At 43.9% G+C, this 23075-nt stretch overlaps 1 protein-coding gene, 13 non-coding genes and 4 pseudogenes across 14 annotated transcripts; 17 read left to right on the top strand and 1 right to left on the bottom strand.

Annotated features, from left to right (window-relative positions):
* Positions 1–679: 679 nt before the first annotated feature.
* LOC118113987 (metalloreductase STEAP4-like) lies at positions 680–12959 on the bottom strand. The gene is made up of 10 exons (XM_047340845.1): positions 12941–12959; positions 7713–7963; positions 7484–7591; positions 6642–6712; positions 6175–6259; positions 3546–3824; positions 3362–3456; positions 3117–3270; positions 2813–2983; positions 680–943 (listed from the first exon to the last, which is right to left on the bottom strand). The coding sequence occupies exons 1-10, from the start codon at positions 12957–12959 to the stop codon at positions 680–682; spliced, it is 1497 nt and encodes a 498-aa protein (XP_047196801.1).
* LOC124852325 lies at positions 11546–11668 on the top strand (annotated as a pseudogene).
* Positions 12229–12378, top strand: LOC124852313 (annotated as a pseudogene).
* Positions 12933–13094, top strand: LOC124852319. The gene has a single exon (XR_007032925.1). It is a non-coding gene; the product is annotated as a U1 spliceosomal RNA (small nuclear RNA).
* Positions 13095–13651: 557 nt separating this feature from the next.
* On the top strand, positions 13652–13810 carry LOC124852318. The gene has a single exon (XR_007032924.1). It is a non-coding gene; the product is annotated as a U1 spliceosomal RNA (small nuclear RNA).
* A 555-nt stretch (positions 13811–14365) lies between these two features.
* LOC118104095 lies at positions 14366–14529 on the top strand. The gene has a single exon (XR_004695020.2). It is a non-coding gene; the product is annotated as a U1 spliceosomal RNA (small nuclear RNA).
* Positions 14530–15090: 561 nt separating this feature from the next.
* On the top strand, positions 15091–15255 carry LOC124852306. Its single transcript, XR_007032915.1, has one exon. It is a non-coding gene; the product is annotated as a U1 spliceosomal RNA (small nuclear RNA).
* Positions 15256–15829: 574 nt separating this feature from the next.
* LOC118104096 lies at positions 15830–15990 on the top strand. Its single transcript, XR_004695021.2, has one exon. It is a non-coding gene; the product is annotated as a U1 spliceosomal RNA (small nuclear RNA).
* A 561-nt stretch (positions 15991–16551) lies between these two features.
* LOC124852305 lies at positions 16552–16716 on the top strand. Its single transcript, XR_007032914.1, has one exon. It is a non-coding gene; the product is annotated as a U1 spliceosomal RNA (small nuclear RNA).
* Positions 16717–17277: 561 nt separating this feature from the next.
* Positions 17278–17437, top strand: LOC124852308. Its single transcript, XR_007032917.1, has one exon. It is a non-coding gene; the product is annotated as a U1 spliceosomal RNA (small nuclear RNA).
* Positions 17438–17991: 554 nt separating this feature from the next.
* LOC124852320 lies at positions 17992–18152 on the top strand. The gene has a single exon (XR_007032926.1). It is a non-coding gene; the product is annotated as a U1 spliceosomal RNA (small nuclear RNA).
* A 416-nt stretch (positions 18153–18568) lies between these two features.
* LOC124852300 lies at positions 18569–18730 on the top strand. The gene has a single exon (XR_007032909.1). It is a non-coding gene; the product is annotated as a U1 spliceosomal RNA (small nuclear RNA).
* A 565-nt stretch (positions 18731–19295) lies between these two features.
* LOC124852304 lies at positions 19296–19452 on the top strand. The gene has a single exon (XR_007032913.1). It is a non-coding gene; the product is annotated as a U1 spliceosomal RNA (small nuclear RNA).
* A 420-nt stretch (positions 19453–19872) lies between these two features.
* On the top strand, positions 19873–20031 carry LOC124852296. Its single transcript, XR_007032905.1, has one exon. It is a non-coding gene; the product is annotated as a U1 spliceosomal RNA (small nuclear RNA).
* Positions 20032–20591: 560 nt separating this feature from the next.
* On the top strand, positions 20592–20756 carry LOC124852307. The gene has a single exon (XR_007032916.1). It is a non-coding gene; the product is annotated as a U1 spliceosomal RNA (small nuclear RNA).
* A 549-nt stretch (positions 20757–21305) lies between these two features.
* On the top strand, positions 21306–21460 carry LOC124852326 (annotated as a pseudogene).
* Positions 21461–22008: 548 nt separating this feature from the next.
* On the top strand, positions 22009–22170 carry LOC124852299. The gene has a single exon (XR_007032908.1). It is a non-coding gene; the product is annotated as a U1 spliceosomal RNA (small nuclear RNA).
* Positions 22171–22736: 566 nt separating this feature from the next.
* Positions 22737–22890, top strand: LOC118104085 (annotated as a pseudogene).
* The last annotated feature ends 185 nt before the right edge of the window (positions 22891–23075 follow it).

Genomic DNA, 23075 nt, shown 5'->3' with positions numbered 1-23075 from the left:
GTACCTGTGTGTGTGTGTGTGTGTGTGTGTGTGTGTGTGTGTGTGTGTGTGTGTGTGTTTGAACACGTTTGCACACCCTTGAGAGGGAGGCAGGTTTGAGCAGTAAATTTGTGTTTGAAAACAGGGAGATCAATAACATCCTGAGAAGAGAGCAACCTCAGGGATGCAACCGCACCACTTGAAGCGAGAGGAGAGTATTGCACATACCTTTATTAAAACAATGGATTTCAGCAGGGGATATCAATCTATTTTTCACCACATCCTGTGCAAAAGATAAACCGCACAAAACATGCTTTGTTTTCCAAAACTCAAATACAACGATCAACGGTAATTATCCACAGAGATGTGTTTATATTTGGATGAAATCAAAAAAAATTGTTCTAAAAAGACACAATCCCACACCAACAGAGCACGGGTTATTATCTGTGGGTATGTTTTACTCATTCTAACCTAAAAAAAATGAAACGGTTTCTCCAAAACAGTCAATATTTCAAGGTATTTCTGCACAATGAGAACATTATAAATAATTGAGTGTACTTTTTGGTTATTTATTTTAGGCTCACCTGTATTCTTAAAATATATAGTTATGTACATTAAGTCTGATCCCCATCAAAATGAATGAATAAAGGAAACTGTCAGTAATCAACCCACAGTCTTTGATGATCTCCGTGATCACAGTTCACAGGTTGGTGGCCTTGACCTCACCCGTCTCCTCGCTCGGCTGGCTCCTCTCCCAGCCCTGTCGGATGCGGGTGAGGGTGCGGTCCACGCAGGGAAGGAGGAGCAGCAGCTTGAGCACCAACACCACAGACGGCACGATCAGGCAGAGCATGTAGCCTGGAGGAGTGTACCATTTGTATGTAGAGGGACTGAGAAATTTGTTCCAGCCGTAGATGTAGCCATGCGAAGTGCAGATGAACAGGGTCAGGTGGCCCAGCTTAGACTGAGGGGGAAGAAAACAGGAAAATATCAAAACACAAGGGTCACATTTTAGGAAATTAGAGTGGGGTGATACTAATTTCAGTCTTGTGTCTGTACAGTGAATATTTAGTCAGTCTGAAAGGTGGAAACAGAGAGTTTTACTTCAGATTGAAAAACATTGACACACAAATCCCTCATCTATGCAGATACTGGAACCAGCTGGTAATAGACGGGGCTCACCCTGCACCAGCGTATCACGGGGCTGACATATAGAGACAAACAACCATTCACACCCACCGACAGTGTTAAGTCTTCAATTGAGCTCACTCTAATGTGCATGTCTTGGGACTGTGGGAGGAAGTCAGACCCAGTCATGGTGGAACATGGAGAACATGCAAACTCAACACGGAAAGGCCCCAGGAAAGCGGAAATAGCAAGAACCCTCTTACCGTGAGGTGACACTAAATGCCTTAATGTAGAGAGGGTTGTCCACTAACCATAAGGTCGCTGGTCTGCATTCTTGGGCAAGATGCTGAAATTGCTCCTGAATGCTGTGCCCACAGTGTATGAATGGCGTGTAATGGAAAAAGCGCTGTGTATAGAGGTGCTGTATGAATGTGTGTGAATGGGTCAGTGTGACTTGTAATGCAAAAAGCTAGGAGTGGTCGATAAGAGTGGAAAAGCTCTATATAAATACAGTCCTTTTAAAAAAAGGATTGGTACGGCGAGGTCCGTAGGTGTGAATGTGAGTTTCAATGGCTGTCTGTGTATATTTGCCCAGCGATAGACCGGCAACCAGGAGTACCCCAACGTCAGCCCACCCCCCCAACCCACCCTAAAAGGATAAGCGGTATAGATAATGGATGGACGATTAAAATGTATTCAGAATCCAGCTGTCTGAACCAAACCTTAGTCTTAGGTTGTTGTTCTGACAAAGTTAAAGATGGACGTCTGGATATTTCCTGTGCTCGTGTGGAATCCTCAAGCATCATAATAATCTCAAAATATAAATTGTTTCTCAGCCGTTCCAGAATAATTGGTTTTGTAGCGCCGGTGGCCTTTGAGGCTCGGTTATTGTTAATTACTTGGATAATGTGCTTTAATTTACATTTTTAGCGTTTGGCTGCTGATGTTCTCATCCTCCGCGCATTACAATGAGTGCAGACGGCACAATAAGGAAACATTCATATTAATGTTGTGCGGTAATGAACTGTGCCCTCGTAATGATAATCATGGATCTTATTTAACCTGTTTAGAAAGAGCAAATCCTTCTGCTGCGCGCATTAACACGAGAAACATACAATTCCTTTTTTTGATAACCTCGACCATGACTGCACCAAAAACATGAAAAATACAGTTTAAATATTTATATATATATATATATATATATATATCTCTTTCACGACTCTACCCACCAGATCATATGGATTATCTTGACCTTGACCTCTATCTCTGAGTTTCATTCCCTATCTGGGGTCTACCAATGGATCTGACCTTTACACAAATGGACCTGTGACCTGCATTAACAATCTCCTCACTGGGGATTATACCAGGTATAATAATTCTATTTAATGAATAACTTAACATTTAAAATCCTGGGCTAAAGTCAGCCATGCCTTCGCTCTGTGTGCCTGTGTTCGGCAGTTGGTTAACTAGGCTCTGGGGAAGTGAGTGCCGGTGACATATTGCTTCTACAACAGTTTAATGACTCTGAAGGAAACTTGGAAACTCCAAACACCGACTACCACAAAGAAAGATTATCAAAACACTGATAGTAAGCATGTGACTGATCATGTCTATAGGCCTAAAGGTGAACACAAGCACACACACGCCCACATGCCCACACTCCACATGCACACAAAGCACGGCATGTTTCCAACTGTGCTCTGACCTGAATGAAGCTGAACTCTCTCCAGCTGAGGGAGCCTCCCACCGAGGGCAGGGATGTTAGTCCTAGCAGGACGTAAAGAAGCAAGCCCAGGATCCCCAGCAGATAGAAGGAGTCTGTGCCCCATGCCTCTGTGTCATCAAAGTAAAACGGGGTGGTTTTATTGTTCTTCATCTAAGAGAGAGAGAGAGATAGACAGACAAAGAGACACACTGTGATTCTCCTACTTAATGATAGTTTCCTGCCGCGTTCCTCGATGCACAGGACTGCAGGAATAGTGCAAGAGGTTGGAGCCGGCGTGCCGTACCTCATCCACCACCCGCGAGATGAGTTTGTGTCTGACGGCATAGCGAATGGGAATGATGAATGTGTAGATGGCGTGGAGAAACGCAAAGCCCAGCGCAAGCAGCCCCATCTGCTTCCTGCACACCATCCAGCGGTCCAGCCAATCAGGGAAACGTCTGGAACATGCAAAAGTGAGCGAGGCTCTTTACACACACACACACAATTAACTCGCAATGTGAACATTGTAGTCGTGTTTTGATGCCTGACTTGTATTTGGTTCCTCTGTAGAGCTGAAGGACGGCAGCTATGACACCAGGCAGGTAACACAGGGACAACATGATGAGCGACACAATGGGAAACACCTGGAAGAGGAACAAAGTGCACATCTTTTGATGGGAACACTAAACGGCAGTCAACTGGACAATAAAACAATAAGGAGGCAAATCTTTACCTTGTTGCCCAGGGAGACCATGATCCTGTAGGAGATATCTTTGTCCTGTTCAACATACGCGTAGATGACGTCTCTGAGGAGCAGGTAGAAGAAGAAGAAGGCGGTGAGGCCGACGGCCACGCTCAGAGGCAGCCTCCACTCAGGGAACAGCCGCAGGGGGAAGTCCTCCAGTTCTCTGGCCGCAGACAGGGACCCTCTATCCAGAACTGTGAGACCCAGCTTGGTGGCCATGACTGCGACTGCCTGCTTTGCTTCTGCACTGTCTCCACACAGGTAAACCTGGAGCATGGAGGAGTGGGATGATTTACAAAGAGGATGCAGTAAAGTCATGGGTTGGTATGAGGGGATATTATACATGTATGTTAATGAAAATAGATACCAAGGAAAGAGGAAAACCAACGATTAGTTTGTTCATCTGTCACTTTACTTTTTCTATTCCACACAGGAATGTACCACTCAGCCTCAAACCGGGTTCCAGTGAAAAGAGAAAACTTTAAAAACAGGTCACACATTTGTACATTCAGGCCAAATAGTGTATTTTAAAGGTGAAGCACAGCAGGTTTTAGAAAACATTACTTAAACATGAGTAAACTGCACCACCATGCACTGCATATAAGAACGGAGGACATGTCCGTTTCCCAAAAGGGAAGCAGAATCGTCTCGATCGCAACCATGTGGCTGGCTGCAGAATGGGTAATAAATCCCTCCTCCTCCATATTAATGTATGGGATATGGAGCCAGTTTAGGTAGTTCTTATCAGACCGAAGTTTTTGGTTTTCATATTACTGATTGACAGCTGAAACTGACTCGTGATTGGTTGAGCGTGTGCATCGATGGGGTTTCACTACTGTGGACTCTGGATCCAGATGCACAAGATGGCAGCGTTTGTATCCAGGATATTTTAGATGAATTTATGGATAGTGAGAGGAACTGGAGATGCGTCATCTATCTGTATATACAGTCTATGGAGGGCCACCTACTGAGTGTGGCAGCAGGATGATGTCTGTGGGATTTTAAATAGCTCATTGCACTGAAGGAACAGGTCATCCAGTGCAATGCCTTGGTTGTGATAATTACATTTTTATGGCTCATATACAAGATAACAGTTCTTATTGAGATGACTTCGATGTTTGCGTTCTCATTTCAGAAGTAATAAAGGTCCCAGATATGAATTCATGGTCACTTTTAGTAACCTTGGATGTTTTCAAAATATCTTCAATACACTTAGTAATTCAAAAAAACAAATGCGCCTTTCTTTCGGAGATAAAGAAATATTCAAATTTTTCTGCAATCTACCAAGCTTTTGTTTTTCAGAGGCGAATAATTACTCTACGATGAGCGTTAGATGACTCACCAGCCGTGTTTGGAATATCTAGTGCAGTACTGCACCGTGTACACCTACAGTGTCTGTCCACTCAACTCCCCGAGTTGTGTGGATCTCCCCACTTTCCGTTTCTGTCTTTTTTGAGACGGAGCCCCCTGGACGTGCTCGACTCCAGTATGTAAAGACACATGCATGCTATATATACGCATGCCGCTCAATATGTAATCCCATTTCTAGATCTCACCATGAGGAAGCTTATTACCACGCTCACAGCTCTGTGATAAGACGATTAAGTTGTTTGCAGAAGGGGCGAGAGAAAAAAAAAAATCTGGAATCACATAAAGTGAGAGCGATGGAAACGGCTGGAGAGGGTGAGCGGGAGAGAGAGCCGTTTGACAGGCATATAGGGGGAGTCAGTAGGATTGAGCAGTTTTCCCCCAGGTGTGTGTATAAGTGGACCGGGCAGCCAGCCATGTCTCCCTACATTACTGCACCAGTAACAGCAGGGGACGGCCGACAGACTAAATCTCCATCTGAATGTAAATGTGACGGAGCCGCAACCCTGCTGTGGATCTGATCAAATTGCTGGCTGGGGAGTAGCGCACGCTTACAAGCATGTGCATGTGGACATATACTGTACCTACACATGCACTCACAAAGACACACGCACTCGAACACACCACTCCTGCTCTCTCACAGCTACCTGTTTTCAAAGAAAATAGAGCACTGCGGTGGTATGTGTGTGTGTTGGTGTGTGTGTGTGTGTTTGTGTGTGTGTTTGTGTGTGTGTGTGTGCGTGCAGGGTTGTTTGTGTTGAAGAGGATTCGAGGCAGATTCAGGTTTAGTCTCCAGAGGTTCCAGCATGTTTGTGTTTCCCTTTGTAGCTGTGAAACGGAAGCCGCAATAAACATCGGTCTTTCGACTTTGTAACATCATAAAGTGTGTTTGTTTGTGTGTTTATACAAGCGCTGGCCTCATTTTCTCCCGCATTGTTATGGAAAGATGGCAAAATCAATAATCTGCAGCAACACAAATGAAATCAATTCCTTTCCCAAAATTTCGCCGGGTGTGTGGTGAAGCGACGATCTCCCGTCATTGAGTGTGAGAGACACTTTTTCAATTGTGTTCCAGGAAAATGATGAACGAAGTGATTGTTGCTCGAAGTCAAACATCATGTAAAAGATCAAGATGGTCATCTTCCCCTGCTTTATATCTTTTGTCTCCATAATCTTCCTGCCTCTGAGTCACTTTGAACCAAGTCCCATCTTTTCACAGATCCCTCTCTTCCGCTCCCTCCCCTCTCACCTGCTTTCCAGCCAGGAGTCCGTTCTGCAGGGCCCAGGCGGACAGCGTGTTAAGGCCTTTCACCACAGCAGCTCCAGGAACCAGTCTGCAGAACACACAGCATGGACATTACTTGATATTGTTATAAATACACAGACGGGGGGGAAAGGAATGGTCCCAAAATGGTGAAAACCAATGTTTCCCCTTCAAATGAATGGGTACACAGCAGCCTGTTCTCCCGAGGGAGCTGCAATTCTGTAAATGTCTTTACTTGTTTTTGGATTCAGTGGTGAGTTTTGATGGCTCATTCTCTAAGTGGTGTTTTTAAGCACCTTCCCAGAAATATCTTATTCTCAGAGATAAGACACCTCACAAAAAAGGAAAAGTGAGGACACCATACTGTTGTAAATTGTAAAACTAAATGTAAAACCAACACTATATTTAATTTGCCCATATGACTTTTTCTTGTGACACCCTTCATTCGTTACCTTTGCAGGTAGGTGGCATTGGCTTCTGGGTAGATGCCTTTCTTCAGGTTGTTACTCAGATCCACCAGCACCTTTATTCAAGCATCAGCATCAGAGGAAAAGATGAGACAAAAAGAAAAAAAGGAAGTTGAAGCAATAACTCTGAACTCATCTCTTACATCTTACATTCTTTGTTACAATATAAAAGACACTTCTGGTTTTTCATTTTCCAAAAACTTTAAATTCTAAAGCATTGCTATCACAATATAATCTGAGTTTTATTATTCCTGTTTAAACATGTTTTATCTACATTATAATTTATTTGACATATTTTTTGATAATACCGAGGTGTATTTTATTGTATTTTGGTTATTCTATATTTCATTTATAATACAAATTTTCAAAGTAGTTACATTTTTTTGCCTTGGTTTTGTAACATCATATACAGTAAATACAGAAGCGATGTTTTTTAAAACTCATATAACAATTTATCTGCTTCAAGTTAAATGCTTTTATAATCAGATGTATAAGTGAACACATTTATAGAAACATTTAAACAAAAACAAACCATTTTAAACTAAATTCGATAAATCCTTCAACCCCAGCAGTTACTGTGGAACATGTAGAACAATAAGAAAGGACCAGGGCATTGATTAATACCAAGCAAGCTTGAATCATTAATAAAATTACTTGAAAACAAAAAACTTGTCTTTTATCACTGAGGCAATTTATATTATATTCCTTCATTCAGAGTCAAGACGTAACTTAAGTACTAATACTTGTTAGTTAGATGTTAGCTCCTGATCTGTGCCTCAGTAACTACCAAGGAATATTTTGTACCACAACATCAACCTTGGCTTCACCTTTCCTTGGAGATGATGTGTCATTTTCTCTAGGAAGTCATAGTGTTCTCTGTGAACGCAAATAAAGATGAGACTGGCGGAGTGAGCTGCTGCTGCGTGGCTCATCACCTGCACAAACACACATATTCAGGACACATGAACACGTTTGAGCTGCACAAACACAATTATTTTTGCACATTCTGTCCCCAACAACAAATCCCCAAGTCCAGTGTCATGCCGTGTTTTGTACCTGAGCTCCCTGAGGCAAGGGGCCACAGCTGTGAGGTCTGCGGCTGCCATACACCACCCTGTAGCCAGACTGGAGCAGACGCAGGCCCAGTGAGCGACCCAGGTCCCCCGTCCCGAAGATGCACAGCAGATCTGGCTCCGGGGCAGCCGCCGTGCCCAGAGGATGCAGGATTACGCTCTCAGGCCTCATCTCCTCTGACGTGCTACCAGTCACTGTCATGTTCACACACTGATTTAAGATGGAAATCGTCCCTGCAGTTATATTGCTGTGGAATCTGACCTATACACTGCCTCTCCCTCTCTGACTCTGAGCGTGCACAACAACATGTGATTTTTGCCCGTTGTAAATGTGAGTGTGTGTGTGTGTGTGCGCGTGTGTGTGTGTATCCCAGTGGGGACTTCAACTCTAATGCAAACAAACCCATGGAGACTTGTGTCACTGTGGCGGAAAAACCGTGAGGTCCCGACGGGTAGAGACAGCTTTTAGTGTCAAGACCCGGTTTTAGGGTTAAATTAGGTTTTGGTTTGGGTTATATTTAGACATACATTTTTGATGCGCTATCGTGAATGCATTTTTAAAATCAATTTCCCCCACAGGGATAGTGAAACGTGTGCAGGCGTGTGCGAGAGCGTTTATTATCTAATATAATTGGCACGTTTGTGATTGTGAGTCATCACTCCAACCGATAACTTTATAGTATGTACATATATTTTATTGCTTGGGCCTTCCAGAGATTGATTAACATCACAGGACTTTGAACTCTTAATCAGGTGTATGGTTTAAGGTGTGAGCTTAGCGGAGAACATCAACCTCAGATTCGTATTATTTATCATTTTACCTCTTCTCAGAAACACAGGGCCGATATCTAGTTCACACGGAAACTTCCTTTTACATCTGCCGGAAAAAAAAATCTTATGCTGCTGCTTTCCAGGGTTGCCTTATTCTATTTCTTCTGTTTCCACCCTAGACATGGTGCCATGTGGGAGAAACAGGCCCACAGATTCATTATCATTTCAAAACCCACTGTTCCAACCAAACGACTAGGAAGAGAATTTGTGCAGATTTAGAGCTCATGTCCTCATGGCTAAAACATCTGCAAAGTTGTGACACAGACAGACTCAGCAGAGCAGAAACGAAGCTTGACACACATGTAAGTGTTTTGAATCTGGCTGCCTTTCCGCTTTATGAAAACACGTCTTCTTTGGTGTGTGTGTGTGTGTGTGTGTGTGTGTGTGTGTGTGTGTGTGTGTGTGTGTGTGTGTGTGTGTGTGTGTGTGTGTGTGTGCACTGAATTGGGTCAGGGTGATCGGAGCTGAACAGAGTCTCAGCTGTGACCTGCAGCACCCGGGGAGCTGCCTGTGCGGACAGGGTGACTACCTGGCTGTAGAAATGACACGTAGCATCACATCAACTTTACCGACCATTTGCACCAAAATACTCCTCTCACCATAAACGCTGCTTCGTTGGAATCACAATGTGCATATACATGGGCTGTGATATTTATGGCAGACAGGCAACACGTTACCTCAGGAGCTTTTACACTCAAGTCCATAACTAAAGCATTAATGTCTACCTGGGGGGATATCGCAGCAAAATGAGAAGTCATTTTATGCCTAACCTTTAAGGCATCCATTCACTTGTGGTGTTGTTAGAATAGGCCTGATAGCAGATCCACTCAGATGACTCATTTACTTGCTCTGCCTCCCGGACATCTCTCTTTTCTTCTGCTCCTCTCTTCCTCTCTCTCGCTCAACTGCCCTCCCTCATCATTTCTCTCTGTGCCGTCCTCCAGTGTTTGCCTTTCTTTTCTCCTTTGTCCTCCTCACACTCCTTCTCTACGTCCCCAGTGCTGTCCCACCTCTCTTTTCCAATCTATGTCTAAATTAACATCTATTGAGTACACTGGGTAAATTCAACTGAAGCCAGATCCAATGATGTCACCGGGTCATGTCCTCTGTCTGTCTGTTTAACAAAGACCCCCCCTCCCCACCTTTACGCTTAAGTTCACTTGCACACATTCAAGGCTAAACACTTTTCTAAGGGCACATTTTCCCTCCTGAAACCTTGTTCCAGGTGGTTCTTGAGTTTTCAGACATGGTTGATTTGGTGTCACCGGTGGTTACTGGGAAAGACAACAGGTGAGTTTTGATAATTGAAGTTCCAAACTGAGATGAAATGAGACATGTATAAACCACCGGGGGCAGTAAACACCCGTCAAGCTGCAACTGGTGCATCTGTCTGAAGTGCACTAAAATAAACTGTTGGATAAAGATTCACCAGGCCACAGTGTTACCTCCACCATGGAAGCTATGTTTTCATTTTGTTTGTCTGCCTGGTTGTTTGCAGGATTACGCAAAAAAAACAATGGACAGATCACCATTGAACTTGGTGGAAGGACGCGGACAGGAATCAGGGTTCAGGAAAGAAATTAAAATACTAATTCCAATTAAAAAGGCAGATTTTGTGAATTTGAATGTGGTTTCATAAGGGGACTGTTGATCCTTGACAGAGAGACGGATCAGCTTTAGTCATCTGCATCACATGTTCATTGTTTCCTTGAATCCCTTTTATAGAATCTTTAAAAACTGCATTACTTGATTTTCCTGCTACTTAGCGGAAGTGCAATCAGCTCAAGAGTATAATTTCATATTATCACTATTATAAAGTGTATGGAAGATGCGTTATGAAACAGTGCTACACATTAGGCTGGCAGGCCGCAAAGTAAGCACTTATATAAAGTAATGTTTCTGTCCACTTGATATATGCAAGTCCAGTATTTGCTCTTGCTTTAGGTGTATTTTTGCCCTCAAACCATTCCTGAGGAAAGTATCTGACTATGTACGCAAGCAAATACCTAAACCATTTAGACAACAATCTGTTGTTAATAAAAAAAAAAGTTTTGAGGATTAAAACCTCAACTGACACCATCACATGTCAAACTATAAATGAAGCCATTACCTAAAATAAACAAATTCATTTGACTGCTGGAGCTTGTTGAGGGCGATGCACTGCCCGGGACGAGACATCGCCTGAGGGGCTGAATTCAGCTGGTGTGCAGTCGAAAATTTGTCTCCAAATGTAGCATGACCTCTAGTCCCTATCCCAATTATAGACAACCACTAATTACCAGTGCAGTGATTAAGAATCTTGCAGCTGTGGCAACAACAAACTGCTTCCGAGAGGCCGTGGAGAAAAATGCTGCTGCTGCCGGAGGTGAAACAGTCACCCACATCCTTTTCACGTTGCACGTACACCTGCCAGTCAAAACGCAGCTACACAGTCTTCTCTGTCTGCGTTTTCAGACATGAACTCGTGAACGTGAAAATGTCCAGAAAATTAGGTCGGACTTTCCGCAATTTGGAACGACATTTAAATTCCACTGCATTATATGTTTTCATTTACAATTACTCTGAATCTCGCTGTCTTTCCAACTTGACATCTTCTTCTGCGTCCTCTACGTGTACGGCTCCTCTTTATAGTCTGAAATATTCCTATTTTTGGAGGATAAAGTAGGAGATTGTCCAGGTCAGACGCGTTCACAACAACAGAAAATGTCGGGAACACCCGGGTGAGGGGTTGGAGCCTGAGTAGAGGCAGCAGGAGGGACGACATCACGTGAAAAATCTGCTGGAACTGACTTGTGGTTGTTTTGTACGGAACATGGACACCAGCGTTATTGCCACACTTCGGTGGCTGGTGGAAAATGTCCACAACAACTGACTTAGACATTTGCTTTCTCACATACGGCCCCTGGGTAAATTCAGGAAAATGTCAGATTTTGCTCTCTGGACAGTTGGATGTACAGAGCTACATGTTGTGTCTTTATTGAGGGAAAACTCTGCTGTGCAGGGCGAGGCTCAGCCATTGCACTTCAGTTGTGCTGACCCGTAGAATTCCCAAATGTGGGAATCTCGACTGCATAATTTGTGGTAGTGGGGACTGCGTCGCTCTCCCCTGATCATTATGTTCAATTGCAATAAGAGCTTGACACTGAGCCTATTTTATAGGTTTTGTTGTACCGTGCATGTTTTGAACTCCCACCACAATACATTCACTGATTGTAATTCGAAGGACAATTTACAGCAAATAGACGGGTTCCTCCTGTTAGGTTGCTGTTTTGATAAGTAATGTTTGCTAGAAATTCTTGTAGTGCCTGTACACTGATTTTCAGAATTTAGCAGTTTTGTGTTGTCGCTGAGACAAGGCGCTATGTCACCGGGCTTTTGCGGTGATCTATCAGAAGACAGCCAGAGCTTACCTGGCTGCTGTTCATTGAGGTTTACTGTGTTTTGAAAGGGGAATAAAAAGGGGTGGAGACAAGAAAATTGATAAAGTAATTATATGTCATGTACAGCCTAGTCGTTTCACAGAAGTGTTTGCTTCACTTCAACAAGTCCTTTACCAAAAGAGGATGATGTGATACTAGAAGGCCTTTGGATTCTGTGAATATGCATGGTGGCACAATGAGCCAAACAACTGTGTCTAAGAAGCAGGAGCCTGTCTCCAATGCTAACTCATACTTACCTGGCAGGAGATACCATGATCATGGTGGTTCACCCAGAGCGAGCTCAGCATTACGCCGGTTGTGCTGACCCGTGCGAATTCCCCAAATGTGGGAATCTCGACTGCATAATTTGTGGTAGTGGGGACTGCGTCGCTCTCCCCTGATCATTATGTTTAATTGCAATAAGAGCTTGACACTGGGCCTGTTTTATAGGTTTTGTTGTCGTGCATGTTTTGAACTCCACCACAATACATTCACTGATTGTGGTCGAAGGACAATTTACAGCAAATGACCAGGTTCAGTCCTGTTCCAAGTTTGTTGTTTGATAAATGTTGCTAGAAATTCTTGTAGTGCCTGTACGCTGATTTTCAAGAATTTTATAGCAGTTTGTCAATTATCTCTGAGACAAAGGCGCTATGTCACCGGGCTTTGCGGGGATCTGTCAAGAGACGACCCAGGCTTACCTGGCTACTGCTGTTCATTGGGGTTTACTGTGTTTTGCAGGGGAATAAAAGGGGTGGGGCAAGAAAATTGATAAAGTAATTATATGTCATGCTTTTAGCTAGTCGTTCACCAAGTGTTGCTTCACTAACAAGTCCTTTACCAAAGAGGATGATGTGATACTGAGAGCCTTTGGATTCTGTGAATATGCATGGTGGCACCGTGAGCCAAACAACTGTGTCTAGGCAGGAGCCTATGCTCCGTGCTTCCAACTCATACTTACCTGGCAGGGGAGATGCCATGATCATGAAGGTAGTTCACCCAGAGGCGAGGCTCAGCTCCATTTGCCCGGTTGTGCTGACCCGTGCGAATTCCCCAAATGTGGGAATCGCGACTGCATAATTGTGGTAGTGGGGACTGCGTCCAGCTCACCTGATCATTATGTTCAATTACAATAAGAGCGACACTAGACCTGTTTATAGGTTTGTTGTAATTCATGTTTTGAACTCCCACACAATGCATTCACTGATTGTGGTGAAGGACAATTTTACAGCAAATAAGACGGGTTCCACTCCTGTTCCAAGTTTGCTGTTTGATAAGTAATGTTTGCTAGAAATTCTTGTATGTACTGCCTATGCGTGATTTTCAGAATTTATAGCAGTTTGTGTCTCTGAGACAAAGGGCGCTGAGTCACCGGGCTTTTGCGGTGACCTATCAGAAAACTGACCAAACCCCACCTGGCTGCTGTTCATTGAGGTTTACTGTGTTTTGCAGGGGGAATAAAATAGGTGGAGACAAGAAAATTGATAAAGTAATTATATGTCATGTACAGCCTGATCGTTTTCACAGAAGTGTTTGCTTCACTTCAACAGTCCTTTACCAAAAGAGGGATGATGTGATACTGAAGGCCTTTGGATTCTGTGAATATGCATGGGAGGGCAACGTATTGAGCCAAACAACTGTCTAAGAAGCAGGAGCCTGTCTCCAATGCTTCCAACTCATATGCAGCGGGGAGATACCATGATCATGAAGGTGGTTCACCCAGAGCGACTCAATATTGCACTTCGGTTGTGCTGACCGATGCGAATTCCCCAAATGTTGGAATCTCGACTGCATAATTTGTGGTAGTGGGGGACTGCGTCGCGCTCTCCTGATCATTATGTTCAATTGCAATAAGAGCTTGACACTGGGCCTGTTTATAGGTTTTGTTGTCGATGCATGTTTGAACTCCACCACAATGCATTCACTGATTGTGGTCGAAGGACAATTTTACAGCAAATAGACGGGTTCCTCCTGTTCCAAGTTTGCTGTTTTGATATGTAATGTTTGCTAGAAATTCTTGTAGTGCCTGTAGACTGATTTTTCAGAATTTATAGCAGTTTGTGTTATCTCTGAGACAAAGGCGCTATGTCACCGGGCTTTTCTTGGGGGATCTATCAGAGACGGCCAGAGCTTACCTGGCTGCTATTCATTGGGTTACTGTGTTTTGCAAGGGGAATAAAGGTGGAGAACAAGAAAATTGATAAAGTAATTATATGTCATGTACAGCTAGTCGTTTCACAGAAGTGTTTGCTTCACTTCAACAAGTCCTTTACCAAAGAGGATGATGTGATACTGAAGACGCGTTCTGTGAATATGCATATGAGTGGCACCGTAGGCAAACAACTGTGTCTAAGAAGCAGGAGCCTGTCTCCAATGCTTCCAACTCATACTTACCTGGCAGGGGAGATACCATGATCATGAAGGTGGTTCACCAGGGCGAGGCTCAGCCATTGCGCACTTCGGTTGTGCTGACCCATTGCGAATTCCCCAAATGTGGGAATCTCGACTGCATAATTTGTGGTAGTGGGGACTTTGCGTCCGCGCTCACTAAATCATTATATGTTCAATTGCAATAAGAGCTTGACACTGGGCTGTTTTTGCACTAGGTTTTGTTGTCGTGCATGTTTTGAACTCCCACCACAATGCATTCACTGATTGTGGTCGAAGGACAATTTTGTAAATAGACAGGTTCCTCCTGTTCCAAGTTTGCTGTTTTGATAAAAATGTTTGCTAGAAATTCTTGTACTGCCTGTGCTGATTTTCAGAATTTATAGCAGTTTGTGTTGTCTCTGAGACAAAGCGCTCGTCACCAGGCTTTTGCAGTGACCTATCAGAAGGCAAACCAAACTTCTAGCTGCTATTCAGTGAGGTTTACTGTGTTTTGCAAGGGAATAAAATGGGTGGAGACAAGAAAATTGATAAAAACCAATTATATGTCATGTACAGCCTAGTCGTTTTCACAGAAGTGTTTGCTTCACTTCAACAAGTCCTTTACCAAAAAGAGGGGATGATGTGATACTGAAGGCCTTTGGATTCTGTGAATATGCATGGGAGGCAACGTGGAGCCAACAACTGTCTAAGAAGCAAGACTGTCTCCAATGCTTCCAACTCATACTTACCTGGCAGGGGAGATACCATGATCATGAAGGTGGTTCACCCAGGCGAGAGGCTCAACCATTGCACTTCGGTTGTGTGCTGACCCGTGCAGAATTCCCAAATGTTGGAATCTCGACTGCATAATTTGTGGTAGTGGGGACTGCGTCAACGCTCTCCCCTGATCATTATGTTCAATTGCAATAAGAGCTTGACACCTGGGCCTGTTTTATAGGTTTTGTTGTAAATTGCATGTTTTGAACTCCCACCACAATGCATTCACTGATTGTGAGGTCGAAGGACAATTTTACACAGCAAATGAGACGAGGTTCACTCCTGTTCCAAGTTTGCTGTTTTTGATATGTAATGTTTGCTAGAAATTCTTGTAGTGCCTGTACACTGATTTTCAGAATTTATAGCAGTTTGCAATGTTGTCGCTGAGACAAAGGCGCTATGTCACCAGGCTTTTGCGGTGATCTATCAGAGACATTGAGCTTACCTGGCTGCTGTTCATTGAGGGTTTACTGTGTTTTGCAAGGGGAATAAAAGGGTGGAGACAAGAAAGTAAAGTAATTATATATCATGTGGCACAGCCTAGTCGTTTCACAGAAGTGTTTGCTTCACTTCAACAAGTCCTTTACCAAAAAGAGGATGATGTGATACTGAAGGCCCTTTGGATTCTGTGAATATGCATGGTGGCACCGTGAGCCAAACAACTGTGTCTAAGAAGCAGGAGCCTGTCTCAATGCTCCAACTCATACTTACCTGGCGGGGGGGATACCATGATCATGAAGGTGGTTCACCCAGGGCGAGCTCAGCCATTGCACTCGATTGTGCTGACCGTGCAGATTTCCCCCAAATGTGGGAATCTCGACTGCATAATTTGTGGTAGTGGGGGACTGCGTCCGCTCTCCCCTGATCATTATGTTCAATTGCAATAGAGCTTGACACTGGGCCTGTTTTATAGGTTTTGTTGTCGTGCATGTTTTGAACTCCCACCACAATGCATTCACTGATTGTGGTCGAAGGACATAATTTTACAGCAAATAGAGCGGGTTCCTCCTGTTCCCAAGTTTGTTGTTTTGATAAGTAATGTTTGCTAGAAATTCTTGTGATGCCTATGCGGCTGATTTTCCAGAATTTATAGCAGTTTGTGTTATCTCTGAGACAAAGGCGCTATGTCACCGGGCTTTTGCGGGGATCTATCAGAGACGGCCAGAGCTTACCTGGCTGCTGTTCGTGAGGTTTACTGTGTTTGCAAAGGGTAAAGGGGTGGAGACAAGAAAATTGATAAAGTAATTATGTATCATGTACAGCCTAGTCGTTTCACAGAAGTGTTTGCTTCACTTCAACAAGTCCTTTACCAAAGAGGATGATGTGATACTGAAGGCCTTTGGATTCTGTGAATATGCATGAGTGGCACCGTGAGCCAAACAACTGTGTCTAGAAGCAGGAGCCTTGTCTCAATGCTTCCAACTCATACTTACCTGGCAGGGGAGATACCATGATCATGAAGGTGGTTCACCCAGAGTGACGCTCAGCCATGCACGCCGGTTGTGCTGACCCGTGCGAATTCCCCAAATGTGGGAATCTCCCGACTGCATAATTTGTGGTAGTGGAGGACTGCGTCCATGCTCTCCCAGAATCATTATGTTCAATTGCAATAAGAGCTTGACACTGGGCCTACTTTATAGGTTTTGTTGTAGTGTTTGTTTTGTACTCCCACCACAAATGCATTCACTAGTTTGTGGTCAAGGACAATTTTAGCAAATAGACAGGTTCCTCCTGTTCCAAGAGTTTGCTGTTTTGATAAATATTTGCTAAATTCTTGCTTGCTTAGTGCCTGTACGCTGATTTTTCAGAATTTATAGCAGTTTGTATTGTCTCTCTGAGACAAAGGCGCTATGTCACCGGGCTTTTCTGGTGATCTATCAGAGGCAGCCAGAGCTTACCTGGCTGCTGTTCATTAAGGGTTTACTGTGTTTTTGCAAGAATAAAATGGGTGGAGACAAGAAAATTGATAAAGTAATTATATGTCATGTACAGCCTAGTCGTTTCACAGAAGTGTTTGCTTCACTTCAACAAGTCCTTTACCAAAAAGGGATGATGTGATACTGAAGGCCTTTAGTTCTGTGAATATGCATGGTGGCACCGTGAGCCAAACAGCTGTGTCTGAAGCAGAGCCTGTCTCCAATGCTTCAACTCATACTTACCTGGCAGGAGATACCATGATCATGAAGGTGGTTTGCAGGGCGAGGCTCAGCCATTGCACTTCGGTTGTGCTGACCCGTGCGAATTCCCCAAATGTGGGAATCTCGACTGCATGGTGTGGTAGTGGGGGACCTCAAGTCCGCGCTCTCCCCTGATCATTATGTTCAATTGCAATAAGAGCTTGACACTGGGCCTGTTTTATAGGTTTGTTGTCGTGCATGTTTTAACCCACCACAATGCATTCACTGATTGTGTCGAAGGACAATTTTACAGCAATAGACGGGTTCACTCCTGTTCCAAGTTTGCTGTTTTGATAAATAATGTTTGCTAGAAATTCTTGTACTGCCTGTACGCTGATTTTTCAGAATTTATAGCAGAAGTTGTGTTGTCTCTGAGACAAAGGCGCTATGTCACCGGGCTTTTGCGGTGATCTATCAGAAAGCTGACCAGAGCTTACCTGGCTGCTGTTCATTGAGTTTACTGTGTTTTGCAAGGGAATAAAATGGGGTGGAGACAAGAAAATTGATAAAGTAATTATATGTCATGTACAGCCTAGTCGTTTCACAGAAGTGTTGCTTCACTTCAACAAGTCCTTTACAAGAGGATGATGTGATACTGAAGCCTTGGATTCTGTGAATATGCATGTGAGTGCAATGAGCCAAACAACTGTCTAAGAAGCAGGAGCCTGTCTCCAATGCTTCCCAACTCATACTTACTAGCCCGGGAGATACCATGATCATGAGGTGGTTCACCCAGGGCGAGGCTCAGCCATTGCACACTTCGGTTGTGCTGACGTGCGAATTCCCCAAGCCAGGAATCTCGGCTGCATAATTTGTGGTAATTGGGGGACTGCGTCACGCTCTCCCCTGATCATTATGTTCAATTGCAATAAGAGCTTGACACTGGGCCTATTTTATAGGTTGTATTTGTAGTGCTTGTTTTGTACTCCCACCACAATACATTCACCTGATTGTGGTCGAAGGACAATTTTTACAGCAAATAAACGGGTTCAGTCTGTTCCAAGTTTGCTGTTTTGATGAGTAATGTTTGCTAGAAATTCTTGTAGTGCCTGTCACAGCTGATTGAGACAAGAAAATTGATAAAGTAATTATATGTCATGTACAGCCTAGTCGTTTCACAGAAGTGTTTGGCTCACTTCAACAAGTCCTTTACCAAAGAGGATGATGTGATACAAGAGGCCTTTGGATTCTGTGAATATGCATGGAGCACCACCGTGAGGCAAACAACTGTGTCCTAGGCAGAGCCTGTCCAATGCTTCCAACTCATACTTACCTGGCAGGGGGAGATACCATGACCATGATGGTGGTTCACCCAGGCGAGGCTCAGCCATTGCACTTCGGTTGTGCTGACCCGTGCAGAATTCCCCAAATGTGGGAATCTCGACTGCATAATTTGTGGTAGTGGGGGACTGCGTCCATGTCTCCTGATCATTATGTTCAATTGCAATAAAGAGCTTGACCACTGGGCCTGTTTTATGGGTTGGTTGTCGTGCATGTTTTGAACTCACCACAATGCATTCACTGATTGTATTGAAGGACAATTTTACAGCAAATAGACGGGTTCACTCCTGTTCCAAGTTTGCTGTTTTTGATAAGTAATGTTGCTAGAAATTCTTGTACTGCCTGTACATGATTTTCAGAATTTATAGCAGTTTGTGTTTGTCTCTGAGACAAAGGCGCTATGTCACGGGGCCTTTGCGGTGATCTATCGAGGCTTGACCCAGAGCACAACACCTGGCTGCTGTTCATTGGGGTTACTGTGTTTTTGCAAGGGAATAAAATGGGGTGGAGACAAAGAAAATTGATAAAGTAATTATATGTCATGTACAGCCTAGTCGTTTCTGAAGTGTTTTGCTTCACTTCAACAAGTCCTTTACCAAAAGAGGATGATGTGATACTGAAGGCACTGGATTCTGTGAATATGCATGTGAGGCACCGTGGGCCAAACAACTGTGTCTAGAAGCAGGAGCCTGTCTCCAATGCTTCCAACTCATACTTACCTGGCAGGGAGATACCATGATCATGAGGTGGTTCACCCAGGGCGAGGCTCAGCCATTGCACTTCGGTTGTGCTGACCGATGCGAATTCCCCAAATGGGAATCTCGACTGCATAATTTGTGGTAGTGGGGGACTCGTCCATGCTCTCCTGATCATTATGTTCAGTACAATAAGAGCGACACTGGGCCTGGCCACATAGGTTATGTTGTAGTACTTGTTTTGTACTCCCACCACAATACATTCACTGATTGTGGTGAGAAGGATGTAATTTTACAGCAAATAGACGGGTTCAGTCCTGTTCCCAAGTTTGCTGTTTTGATGAAGTAATATTTTGCTAGAAATTCTTGTAGTCTTTTAATACGCTGATTGAGACAAGAGAAAATTGATAAAGTAATTATATGTCATGCTTTTGGCCTAGTCGTTTCACAAGTGTTTGCTACTTCAACAAGTCCTTTACCAAAGAGGATGATGTGATACTGAAGGCCTTTGGATTCTGTGAATATGCATGTGAGGCACCATGAGCCAAACAACTGTGTCCACAAGCAGAGCCTGTCTCAATGCTTCAACTCCCATACTTACCTGGCAGGAGATACCATGATCATGAAGGTGGTTCACCCAGGGCGAGCTCCAGCCATTGCACTTCGGTTGTGCTGACCCGTGCGAATTCCCCAAATGTGGGAATCTAGACTGCATAATTTGTGGTAGTGGGGACTGCGTCCGCATCTCCCTGATCATTATGTTCAATTGCAATAAGAGCTTGACACTGGATCCTATTTTATAGGTTTTTGTTGTAAGTGCATGTTTTGAACTCCCACCTCAATGCATTCCCACTGATTGTGGTGGAGGACAATTTTACAGCAAAATAGACGGAGTTCCTCCTGTTCCAAGTTTGTTGTTTGATAAGTAATGTTTTCTAGAAATTCTTGTAGTGCCTGTACAGCTGATTTTCCAGAATTTATAGCAGCTTGTGTTTATCTCTGAGACAAAACTCATGTCACTGGGCTTTTGCGGTGATCTATCGAGACGGCGGAGCTTACTTGGCTGCTGTTCATTGAGGTTTACTGTGTTTTGCAAGGGAATAAAGGGTGGAGACAAGAAAATTGATAAAAGCATAATTATATGTCATGTACAGCCCTAGTCGTTTCACAGAAGTATTTCTTCACTTCAACAAGTCCTTTACAAAGAGGATGATGTGATGCTGAAGGCCTTTGGATTCTGTGAATATGCATGGTGGCACCGATGAGCCAAACAACTGTCTAGAACGAGGCCTGGGATGCGTGCTTCCAACTCATACTTACCTGGCGGGGAGACTACCATGATCATGAAGGTGGTTCACCCAGGGCGAGGAGCTCAGCCATTGCACTCCGGTTGTGCTGACCACGTGCGAATTCCCCAAATGTAGGAATCTCGGCTGCATAATTTGTGGTAGTGGGGGACTGCGTCCGCTCTCCTGATCATTATGTTCAATTGCAATAAAAGAGCTTGACACTGGGCCTGTTTATAGGTTTTGTTGGCCGTGCATGTTTGAACTCCACCCACCAATGCATTCACTGATTGTGGTCGAAGGATAATTTACAGCAAATAGACAGGTTCCCTCCCTGTTCCAAGTTTTGTTGTTTTGATAAGTAATGTTTGCTAGAAATTCTTGTAGTGCCTGTACCTTTGATTTTCAGAATTTATAGCAGTTTGTGTTATCTCTGAGACAAAGCGCTATGTCACCGGGCTTTTTGCGGGGATCTATCAGAGACGGCCAGAGCTTACCTGGCTGCTGTTCATTGAGGTTTACTGTGTTTGCAAGGGAATAAAAGGGGTGGAGACAAGAAAATTGATAAAGTAATTATATGTCATGTACAGCCTAGTCGTTTCACAGAAGTGTTTGCTTCACTTCATCAAGTGCTGCAAGAGGATGATGTGATACTGAAGGCCTTTGGATTCTGTGAATATGCATGGTGGCACCGTAGGCAAACAACTGTATCTAAAGCAGGGCATGTCTCAATGCTTCCAACTCATGCCTGGCAGGAGATACCATGATCATGAAGATTGGTTCACCAGAGGGTGACGCTCATCATTGCGCCCGGTTGTGTGGTAGATCAATTCCCCAAATCATGGGAATCTAGGCTGCATAATTTGTGGTAGTGGAGGACTCGTCGCGCTCTCCCCTGATCATTATGTTCAATTGCAATGAGCTTGACACTGGGCCCTGCGCGCCAGTTTGTTGTAGTGTTTGTTTTATTACTCCACCAATGCATTCACTGGTTGTGGTCAGGACAATTTTACAGCAAATAGACAGGTTACTCCTGCTGGTTGCTGTTTGATAAGTAATGTTTGCTAGAAATTCTTGTAGTGCCTGTACGCTGATTTTCAAGAATTTATAGCAGTTTGTGTTTATCTCTGAGACAAAGGCGCTATGTCCACCAGGCTTTTGCAGTGATCTATCAGGAACGACCCAGAGCTTACCTGGCTGCTGTTCATTGAGTTTACTCATGTTTTGCAAAGGGGGAATAAAATAAATTGGGAACAAAGAAAATTGATAAAGTAATTATATATATGTACAGCCCTAGTCGTTTCCACAGAGTGTTTGCTTCACTTCAACAGTCCTTTACCAAAAGAGGATGATGTGATACTGAGGCCTTTGGGTTCTGTGAATATGCATGGTGGCACCGTGAGCCAAACAACTGTGTCTAGAAGCAGGAGCCTGTCTCAATGTATCCTTACCTGGCAGGGGAGATACCATGATCATGAAGGAGTGGTTTACCCGGCGAGGCTCAGCCATTGCACTTCGGTTGTGCTGAAGCCGTGCAGATTCCCCAAATGTGGGAATCTCGACTGCATAATTTGTGGTAGTGGGGACTGCGTCACGCTCTCCCCTGATCATTATGTTTTCAATTGCAATGAGCTTGACTACTGGGCTGTTTTATAGGTTTTGTTATCTGTGTGTTTTGAACTCCCACCACAATGCATTCACTGATTGTGGTCGAAGGACAATTTACAGCCAAAATAGACAGGTTCACTCCTGTTCCAAGTTTGCTGTTTTGATAAAATAATGTTTGCTAGAAATTCTTTATGCTGCCTGTAAACGCTGATTTTCTAAATTTATAGCAGTTTGTGTTGTCTCTGAGGACAAGGCGCTACTGTACCCGGGCTTTTGCGGTGATCTATCGAAGGCGACCCAGAGCTTACCTGGCTGCTGTTCATTGAGGTTTACTGTGTTTAAGGGGAATAAAAATGGGTGGAGACAAGAAAATTGATAAAGTAATTATATGTCATGTACAGCCTAGATCGTTTCACAGAAGTGTTTGCTTCACTTCAACAAGTCCTTTACCAAGAGGATGATGTGATACTGAAGGCCTTTGGATTCTGTGAATATGCATGTGAGGCACCGTGAGCCAAACAACTGTGTCCTAGAAGCAGGAGCCTGTCTCCAATGCCCAACTCATGCCACCTGGCAGGAGATACCATGATCATGGTGGTTCACCCAGGCGAGGCTCAGCCATTGCACTTCGGTTGTGCTGACCCAGTGCAGATTCCCCAAATGTGGGAATCTCGACTATGTAATTTCAGTAGTGGGGGACTCGTCCACGCTCTCCCTGATCATTATGTTCAATTGCAATAAGAGCTTGACACTGGGCCTATTTTTATAGGTTATGTTGTAGTGCTTGTTTTGTACTCCCACCACAATACATTCACCAGTTGTGGTGAAGGACAATTTTACAGCAAATAGACGGGTTCCAGTCTGTTCCAAGTTTACTGTTTTGATGAGTAATGTTTGCTAGA

This window comes from Hippoglossus stenolepis, chromosome 8, assembly GCF_022539355.2.
Source record: "Hippoglossus stenolepis isolate QCI-W04-F060 chromosome 8, HSTE1.2, whole genome shotgun sequence".
NCBI lineage: Eukaryota > Metazoa > Chordata > Actinopteri > Pleuronectiformes > Pleuronectidae > Hippoglossus > Hippoglossus stenolepis.
Note: the sequence above shows the minus strand (reverse complement) of the source record. Positions and strands in the feature narration are given on the sequence as shown.

Excerpts from the sequence above, each read along its gene's own strand:
- LOC118113987 (XM_047340845.1), bottom strand. Across the intron at positions 6,260-6,641 it reads AATGCCACCTACCTGCAAAG|ACTGGTTCCTGGAGCTGCTG; the intron begins GTAACGAATGAA and ends TGTGTTCTGCAG. Across the intron at positions 2,984-3,116 it reads TCTCGCGGGTGGTGGATGAG|ATGAAGAACAATAAAACCAC; the intron begins GTACGGCACGCC and ends TCTCTCTCTTAG.